This window comes from Coffea eugenioides, chromosome 7 (assembly GCF_003713205.1).
Source record: "Coffea eugenioides isolate CCC68of chromosome 7, Ceug_1.0, whole genome shotgun sequence".
NCBI classification, from domain to species: domain Eukaryota; kingdom Viridiplantae; phylum Streptophyta; class Magnoliopsida; order Gentianales; family Rubiaceae; genus Coffea; species Coffea eugenioides.
In genome coordinates, this window is record NC_040041.1 from 29820940 (window position 1) to 29829921 (window position 8982).

An 8982-nucleotide genomic window follows, 5' to 3' on the forward strand; every position below is an offset into this window, starting at 1 on the left:
TCGGTTTTCGCCTGAAGAATAAAGACACATCTCGACCATGATCGACTCAGAAACATGAGTTAAAGGTTTCAGGCATCAGTAAAATGCACTTCCCTTGTAGATTAGGCGAAGGCATTACAGACATCATTTGCCAGTTGATTATCAAATTTTGCTAATAGAAATGCAACAAATGACGGAAGCCAGGACTTTGGGCTTTGTAATGAGGTCAGGTGGGATGTTTTCCAGAAAGGTTAAGGCTTGAAAGCAAGTTCGATGCCAGGGGTAAAATAAACTGAGATTGCATCATTTCCGATTTTGAATGAAACCGGGGAAAATTTGCCCCAGTTTAATCGGATTTTCACTCTTTGCATTTTCTTCATTGCATTTTCCTCACTTTTGCATTTTTCTTTAAAAATTAAATTTGCCCCAGTGTGGGGTTCTTTTCCCTTTCTTTTGCTCATCTCTCTTTCAAAAATAAAATTTTGCCCCAGTGTGGGGTTTGCAATCCTCAGGGGTTATCAAACGAAAATTTTGTCAATTGGCTCAAAGGGGACAAGTAGGGATAAAATATTTTAAGTGTAAAAGAAGATGGCCTGACTTGCATTTCGCCATTTTGCATGAATTTCTAAAGAAAATTTGCACGATCAAATGAAAAACTTTTTGCACATATCTGAGTTGATGGGTTGAGGGAATGCCCGTCCATCCATTTCTGCTAGAATAAGGGCTCCGCCAGGTAATACCTTTTGGACAATGAACGGCCCTTGCCAATTCGGAGCAAATTTGCCTTTAGCTTCATCTTGCATCGACAAAATTCGCTTCAGCACCTTATCACCTTCTTCAAATGCCCGCCGATGGACCTTTTTGTTGTAAGCTCGGGCCACCCGTTTCTGATAACACTGACCATGACAAATAGCATTGAATCGCCTTTCATCGATCGACGTCAATTGTTCATGGCGCTGCTTTATCCAGTCAGCCTCCTCCAACTTAGCTTCCATGAGGATTCGCAACGAAGGAATTTCAACTTCGGCTGGTAACACAGCTTCCATTCCATACATGAGTGAATACGGTGTTGCCCCAGTTGATGTCCGGATAGAAGTCCGGTATGCCATCAATGCATAAGGCAACTTTTCATGCCAATCGCGATGCCTTTCAGTCATTTTGCGGATAATCTTTTTCAAATTCTTGTTCGCGGCTTCTACAGCTCCATTCATCTGAGGCCTATAAATGGCAGAATTGCGGTGTTTGATTTTGAACTGCTCACATAGTCCATCTACCATGTCATTGTTCAGATTCTTGGCATTGTCCGTGATAAGCGTTTCGGGTACTCCGAAGCGACAGATGATGTGATCTCTCAGGAAATTGGCCACTACCTTCTTCGTGACATGTTTGAATGACTCTGCTTCAACCCATTTGGTAAAGTACTCGATTGCCACCAATATAAATCGATGTCCATTTGAAGCGGGAGGATCGATTGTACCAATCACGTCCATACCCCACATTGAACAGGGCCATGGGGCGGTCATGCTATGCAGTTCAGTGGGTGGAGCGCGTATAATGTCACCGTGCATTTGGCATTTTATACATCTCCGGACAAAATTTATACAATCATGCTCCATAGTAAGCCAGAAGTATCCGGTTCTCATGATTTTCTTCGCTAGCAAATGGCCATTCATGTGAGGTCCACAAACGCCACTATGCACTTCCTTCATCATATATTGAGCTTCATCTTCATCAATGCACCTTAAAAGGTTCAAATCCGAGGTTCTTTTGTACAACACTTCTCCATTTAAGAAAAATTTTGAAGCCATTCTACGCAGAAAACTCTTGTTTTTTGTACCAGCATGCTGAGGGTAGGACCCAGTTTTGAGAAACTCTTTAATATCATTGAACCAAGGAACACTGTCAGAAGACTTGTCTACAGCCCAACAGTGGGCAGGTTTGTCTTGAAATTGAATCTGGATCGGTTCGATCTTCAACTCATCTGGATACTGAATCATAGAAGCTAAAGTGGCCAAAGCATCGACAAATGCGTTTCGGGCTCGCGGGAGATGTCTGAACTCCAAATTTTGAAATTGCTTGGCCAGAGTGAGCAAACTACAATGGTAGGGCAGAATTTTTGAATCTTTGGTTATCCACTGCTTCAAGGTTTGGTGCACGAGTAAGTCTGAGTCACTGAAAACTACCAACTCCTTGATCTCCATTTCTAAAGCCATTTTGAGACCAAAAATGCAGGCTTCATATTCAGCCATGTTGTTGGTACAAGCAAATTGCAATTTGGCAGCGGCAGGGTAGTGCTTTCCTTCGGGCGAAACCAGAACAGCTCCAATTCCAGCTCCGAGCGAATTTGAAGCTCCGTCGAAGAAAAGCCTCCATTCAGGACTTTGTTCACTTATATCGTCCGTGGCGCCTACAAATAAAATCTTTTCATCAGGGAAATAGGTGTGAAGTGGTTGATAGTCATCATCCCTCGGATTTTCTGCCAAATGATCAGCTATAGCTTGCCCCTTGACGGCCTTCTGAGAAGTGAAAACAATATCGAACTCTGAGAGGACTATCTGCCACTTAGCTAGACGTCCAGTTAGCATCGGCTTTTCTAGGAGATACTTCAAAGGATCAGATCGGGAAATAAGATAAGTAGTATGGCTTAACAGATAGTGTCTCAACTTCTGGGCTGCCCAGGCCAATGCACAGCAGCTTTTCTCAATGAATGAATAATTAGCCTCGTACTGCGTGAACTTCTTGCTTAGATAGTAAATGGCCTGTTCTTTCCTTCCAGAGTCATCGTGTTGCCCGAGAACGCAACCTACGGCTCCGTCGAGCACAGATAAGTACATGATCAGCGGTCGGCCCGGTTTGGGTGGCACCAGGACCGGAGGCTGCAGCAAATAATCTTTAATCTTGTCGAAAGCCTGTTGACACTCCTCATTCCAGTACAACGGCACATTCTTTCTTAATAATTTGAACAACGGCTCACATGTGGCCGTTAATTGGGCAATGAACCTCCCAATAAAGTTGATCTTTCCTAAGAAGCTTTTCACGTCTTTCTGAGTCTTTGGCACTGGCATATCTCGAATCGCTTTGATTTTTGCTGGATCTATCTCTATGCCTCTCTTGCTCACGATGAAACCCAACAATTTACCAGCTGGTGCCCCAAAGGCGCATTTCGCAGGATTTAACTTCAAATTGTATTTTCGCAGCCTTTCAAATAACTTTCTCAAATCATCCAAGTGGTCCTCCGTCCTTTTAGACTTGATTATGATGTCATCCACGTAGACCTCCATCTCCCGGTGGATCATATCATGAAATAGGGTTGTCATGGTCCTCTGATACGTCGCTCCAGCATTCTTTAAACCGAAGGGCATGACTCGGTAGCAAAAGGTACCCCAAGGGGTAATGAAAGCAGTCTTCTCCCTATCCTCTTCTGCCATCAAAATTTGGTGGTAACCAGCAAAACAATCGCAAAAGGATTCAATCTCATGTCCGGCAGTATTGTCTAAAAGAATGTGAATATTTGGTAGAGGGAAATCATCTTTAGGACTGGCTTTATTAAGGTCTCTATAGTCAACACAAACTCTCACCTCTCCACTCTTTTTTGGAACAGGGACTGGGTTTGAAAGCCAAATTGGGTAATGGGAAACAATGATAATGTTGGTTTTGAGTTGTTTTTCAATTTGCTCTTTTATTTTGAGGCTCATATCTGGTTTGAATTTTCTGGGTTTTTGTTTTACGGGTGGAAAAGAAGGGTCTGTGGGTAACCTGTGCACTACCACGTCAGTTGAAATACCAGTCATATCATCATAGGACCACGCAAATACATCCTGGAACATAGTCAAGAACTCAAGCATCTCCTTTTTCTGGCTCTTATTCAAATGAATACTAATCTGCACCTCCTTAACTTCATCCTCAGTTCCAATGTTAACCTTTTCTGTTTCTTCCAGGTTCGGTTTCGGTTTTTCCTCATATTGTTCAAAGTCCTTTGCAAAAGAATCGAATACTTCCTCATTATCACTCTCGCTTTGGAGTTCAGATTCACAGACCTCCAAGTCGTGAGTGATATAGAGATTGCCATTATCGTATTCCAGAACTGTGATATCCAAAGGGTCAAATAATTTTATTTTTGGCCATCTGAAAGAATTAACGAATGTGGGATAATAAGTAAATAAGCATACAACAAACAAATGAATCAAGCAATATGAATATAAACAATCGAATAAACAACACAACAATGACAAGAACAACTTGTGCATTTTTATAAAGACCTTTGATTGAAAGCAAATTGAAACGAAAGCTTAACAATATTTACATGCACAAACGTTAGTTAAAAGGAAAATTGTTTTCATTGACTATTTACAGATGCAAAGGTATTTTCATGAATTCACATGAATGATAAACCCCCTAGATTTACCGAAACTCCTTCTGAATAGGCAGGACCTCGGCAGTCCAATTAGAAATAGACCCCTCAGGGATGTCAGGAAATTCGGCCTCGCTCAGGAAATTGTCTTCAAATATTGCCCCAACGAACAACTGGGACAAACTATTCTCGATTTCTTCAGTTGAATTACCCTCTGATGTGATTATTTCAGTTGGCCGGGGAAAAGTATACCACAGTGGTGGAATATCGAAAGCCCTTTGCCGGCCCTCCTTTTCTGCTCTTTTACGCTCTTTCATCTCCTTGAAATCCTTGGCGGTTGGTCTGAAACCCAAACCGAAGGTATCTCTCTTTTCTACTATCTTCACTGGCTTCAGGATCCCTTGCAGTTCACGCCCCAAACCCTTGTCGAATTTGTATCCTCCACGAATCATTTCTCTGGCCATCATTACACTGGCTTTTGAGGGAGTTTGTTCCTCCGTGGTTATCCAACTTACGGAGACTATATCGGATGTGCTGTGAGGGGACATGGTAACACTTTGACTACCCTCCTCTTTAACTCCAGAATCGGTGATCACCAGGCAGTCCTCTTCAGCAAAGATAGTGATTAGCTTGTCATTTACCACGAACTTGAGTAATTGATGCAACGAAGACGGCACGGCCCCAGACTTGTGAATCCATGGTCTTCCAAGCAAGATATTATAAATGCTCGGGAAGTTCATGACTTGGCAAGTTATTTGAAACTGGGCGGGCCCCATCTCGATTACTAAATCTGCCTCTCCTATCGGCTCCCTTTGAGCTCCATCAAACCCTCGAACGATAGTCCCTGAAGGCCTCAGCTTGACGTCTTGCAATCCTAGTTTCTCTAAGGTACTCCACGGACAGATATTCAGTGCGGATCCATTATCGATTAACACCTTAGGCAGCATTTTTCCGTTGCACCTCACTGTTATGTACAACGCCTTATTATGTCCAATGCCCTCCGTCGGCAATTCATCATCAGAAAAAGCAATTTGCTTCTTGAATAATACACTCCCCACCACGTTTGAAAAATTATCAACAGAAATGTCTCTCGGAATTTGAGCTCTTGTTAATACATCGATCAATGCATCCCTATGCACGTCCGAGGAGAAAAGTAGGTCCAACATGGTTATCTGGGCAGGTGATTTGCTTAGCTTTTCCACTATGTTGTATTCACTTCTCTGGAATCGTTTAAGGAAATCCACGGCTTCTTTCTCGGTAATTGTTGGTTTGAGGGGTGGCTCAGAACTATTGGCTTGAATTGGAGTAGTAGTCTCAAATGGATTTACAGTTTTCCCCGATCTAGTAACTACTGACACTTCCTTCTTTGCAGTTGAATTTTCCCCGATCTGTACGCTAGGCTCATCGTAATTCCACGGCACTTGTTGCAGACTTAATACGGGCTCCTGCTTCGGGAATTCGATGACTACTGGTTCCAAAGCTTCATTCTCCGCTGGCGTGAGATCTAAGACAAAAGGCTTGTTATCTTCTTCGAATGGCAACTCTATGACAAACGGTCGGTCCGTGACCCCAAACACTTCAGCTTCTATTGCCAATTTCTTAATTTGTTCCTCGTACTCCGCATCGTCCATAATAACCCCAACGTGCTCTGGCAAGGGGTTTTGATTTACGTTTGGCCCTTGCGGCTCCCTCTTTCTGATCACGATTTCTCCAGACTCAACCATATCCTGAACTTTATGCTTTAGCGCCTTACAATCCAAAGTTGCATGCCCAGGTGCCCCTGAATGATATGCGCAAACAGCTTGCGGGTTATACCAAGCGGGCATGCCATACGGATAGGTAGGAGGTGGTACTGTACCAATTTTTCCGGAGGCCTTTAACTGGTCGTACAGTTGGTCTAAAGGCCTACCTAAATTGGTAAAAGTACGGCTTGGGGGTCGGTTGTAAGGTTCATGAGGTTGAGGATGATTGTAAACAGGTCTATTTGGAGGAGGAAATCTTGGGTTATATGGTGGACGAAGTCGGTTTTGGGGTGGATTTGGTTGGGAAATTTGGAAAGGGGCTGAAGGTGGGTTAGTATAGTTTGGGCGAGGTCGAGGGTGGTGGATATTGGTAGTATATACATGGTTTGGGCTTGAATAGTAGTAAGGGTAAGGTTGTTGGTAGGTTGGGTTGTGTTGGCATCGGGGTCGGGGTGAAAGGTTGTGGTTCCAAACAAAGGTTGTATCTCCTTCTTTCTTTTTGAATGGTGGTTTCTTTTCACTGCTTCCTCGCCCTTGCAAAGCTTCTACTTGCGATTTCAGGGCAGATACATTAACAATTTTCCCAGCTCTTACAAAGTCGTCAAATTCTTCAAGTTTATTTACAATTGCAGCAAACGAACATCCGGTCATACGGAAAATCTCTTCGAAGTACGGCGGATCATGGGCCTTTATGAAAGTACGTATGATTTCATCCTCGGTCATTGGTGGCTCGACCTTAGCAGCTACCTTTCTCCACCTCTTAGCATAGGTCTTGTGGTCCTCAGAAGGCTTCCTTTTCGTTCCTTCCAGAGTAGTCCGGGTTGGCGCTAGCTCACAGTTATACTCATATTGTCGAATGAAGGCATTGGACAGATCGAGCCAGGTCTTCACTTCCTCTGGCTTTAGGTTGGAGTACCAATCGAGAGCATCCCCTTCTAAGCTTTCTGGAAATAATCTCAACGGCAAATTCTCGTCATCCACTGGCTTGCCCAACTTGTTAGCAAACAAGCGCAGGTGCGTTTTAGGGTTGCTGGTACCATCATATTTGTTGAACTTCGGGGTCTTGAACCCCACCGACAGTTGTACGTTTGGAAATAGGCACAAATCATCGTAGTCCAGCACCCCTTGCTTGCTTAAACCTTGGCTCTTGCGGATGAATTCATCGAAACGATCCAATCGCTTAAGCAACTTTAGATCAACCGGGGCAGATGACTCTCCCATTTCTGGCTTGTTTTGAAAAACGTGCTCCGGCACAACGGGCTCTGCGGTAGTTTGGAAAAAAGTCGGTGGATTTACATGCATGTTTGGATCACCCTGAGGCTGGAATCCTTGCCCATAAGGGGGATAGAAAGGAGGATTTTGAGTATAAGCATATTGCGGGTTGAAAGTTCCCTCAAACGTGGTTTGAATTGGAGGAATAACAAATGGTAACGTGGTTTGAATTGGCGGAATAACAAATGGTTCGGATTGTGTTTGTTTGATGGGCGGAGACTCGGGTTGCACTCCGCTACTAACGAGCTCATCGATCAGTTTCTTTTGGGCGGCCATTTCAGATGCCATCTCCCCAAATTTAGTGAGCAATTCGGTCAACTGAACCCCGGGACTTGCAATCTCCGGCTGGGTCGTTGCAACGGTCTTTTCCGATGACTCTTGCTGGGTACTCATGTCTACACGATTCCTTTGGGCCTTACTTCGGGATCGCGTTATAATGGGGCTTCGTCGAGAAGCTATGTTTAAAATTCTACCTGAGAATTTGGAAAGGAAGTGCCTTTAGATTTTAGCCCTCGTTTAGCTTTTTACCAAAGTAAAATAAAGAAAAAGAAAAGAAAAAAAAACAAGAGTTAGTAAATATCCAAACAATTCGGATGCATGTCCTATTGGGGAGACCCTTTTTGTGCCAAGGGTAGGCCTAGTATGATGCAACACCTTCGAAATGGGACCCGTAACACAAACCTGTTTTTGACAACAATTCTGAATAAGTGCAAAAGAGAAATCGCTTTCATTGAAAGAAAATTGCCAATATTTACATCATATCACGAAGACGATTCCGTACAAGATCACCAAAGTTTTTGAGTCTATCTAATACAGAGTCTTTAGTCTCTCTAGCATATGGCCTCTTGACACGCTCGGCTTGATCATATAATTCCCCACATTTCCGCTTCATCTCTTGTCGCCTTTCTCGCTCCTCTTCATATAGCCTCTTGTTTTCCTCTGCTTTTCCCTTGTGTACTTCAACGGATTGCTTTAACTGCAAAACCTCCCTGTCTTTCAACTCAATTATGGCCTTCAGCCTTTCGATCTCCTCAACTGGTCCGTCTAATTGCCCTGATGTAGCAAATTTTGTTACCCAGTCTTCGTATTGGGGAGTCTTCAACCCCTTTTGCTGGAGTTCCGGGATGTATCTAAAACTTACGTCATCAGACAACGTCACCCAGGCGTCAATAATCCGATCTTTCATAGGGATTTGATTTGGGCACATTCCCCAGTTAAAAATAATGGTGACTTCGCTCATGTCAAACACGGGTGGTATTTCTTGAGTACGCCCTAATTGTCTGAGAAACCTTTTTGGGACGTACGCGGTAATCCCTTGAGTACCTAGTAGGAGAATGAATTCGGATGCCTGAGTGCGAAGAACAGGTTTGGTACAATCGGTCCAATCCAACACCCATCTAATATTTTGATCGGTCAGGTTCTTCAAGAAATCCACAAACTCAGCTGCATTACGCGGCAAACTGTCTCTGTTAATCCTCTTGTGATGTGTGGTTATCCAGTTGTATGCGAACATTGGTAGACTCGATGAAATAGCCGGTCGCCTCATGAAATGCTCCATTCCCCATATATGTAAGATCAAATTTGAACCACAAAAGAACTTTTTCCCTTTCTGACAGGTAGTGCAAGCTATGAAGATGT

General features: G+C 43.5%; 1 protein-coding gene across 1 annotated transcript; it reads right to left on the bottom strand.

The window, feature by feature from the left end:
- Window positions 1-4380: 4380 nt before the first annotated feature.
- On the bottom strand, window positions 4381-7737 carry LOC113777211. Its single transcript, XM_027322247.1, has 3 exons — window positions 7588-7737; window positions 7110-7392; window positions 4381-6899 (listed from the first exon to the last, which is right to left on the bottom strand). Exons 1-3 carry the CDS (start codon window positions 7735-7737, stop codon window positions 4381-4383), a joined length of 2952 nt encoding a protein of 983 aa, XP_027178048.1.
- Window positions 7738-8982: the final 1245 nt, after the last annotated feature.

Excerpts from the sequence above, each read along its gene's own strand:
- LOC113777211 (XM_027322247.1), bottom strand. The coding sequence starts at position 7,737 with ATGAGTACCCAGCAAGAGTCATCGGAAAAGACCGTTGCAACGACCCAG. Across the intron at positions 7,393-7,587 it reads AGAAACTGATCGATGAGCTC|CCTCAGGGTGATCCAAACAT; the intron begins GTTAGTAGCGGA and ends CAAGGATTCCAG. Across the intron at positions 6,900-7,109 it reads GAAGTTCAACAAATATGATG|CGCCAACCCGGACTACTCTG; the intron begins GTACCAGCAACC and ends ACTGTGAGCTAG.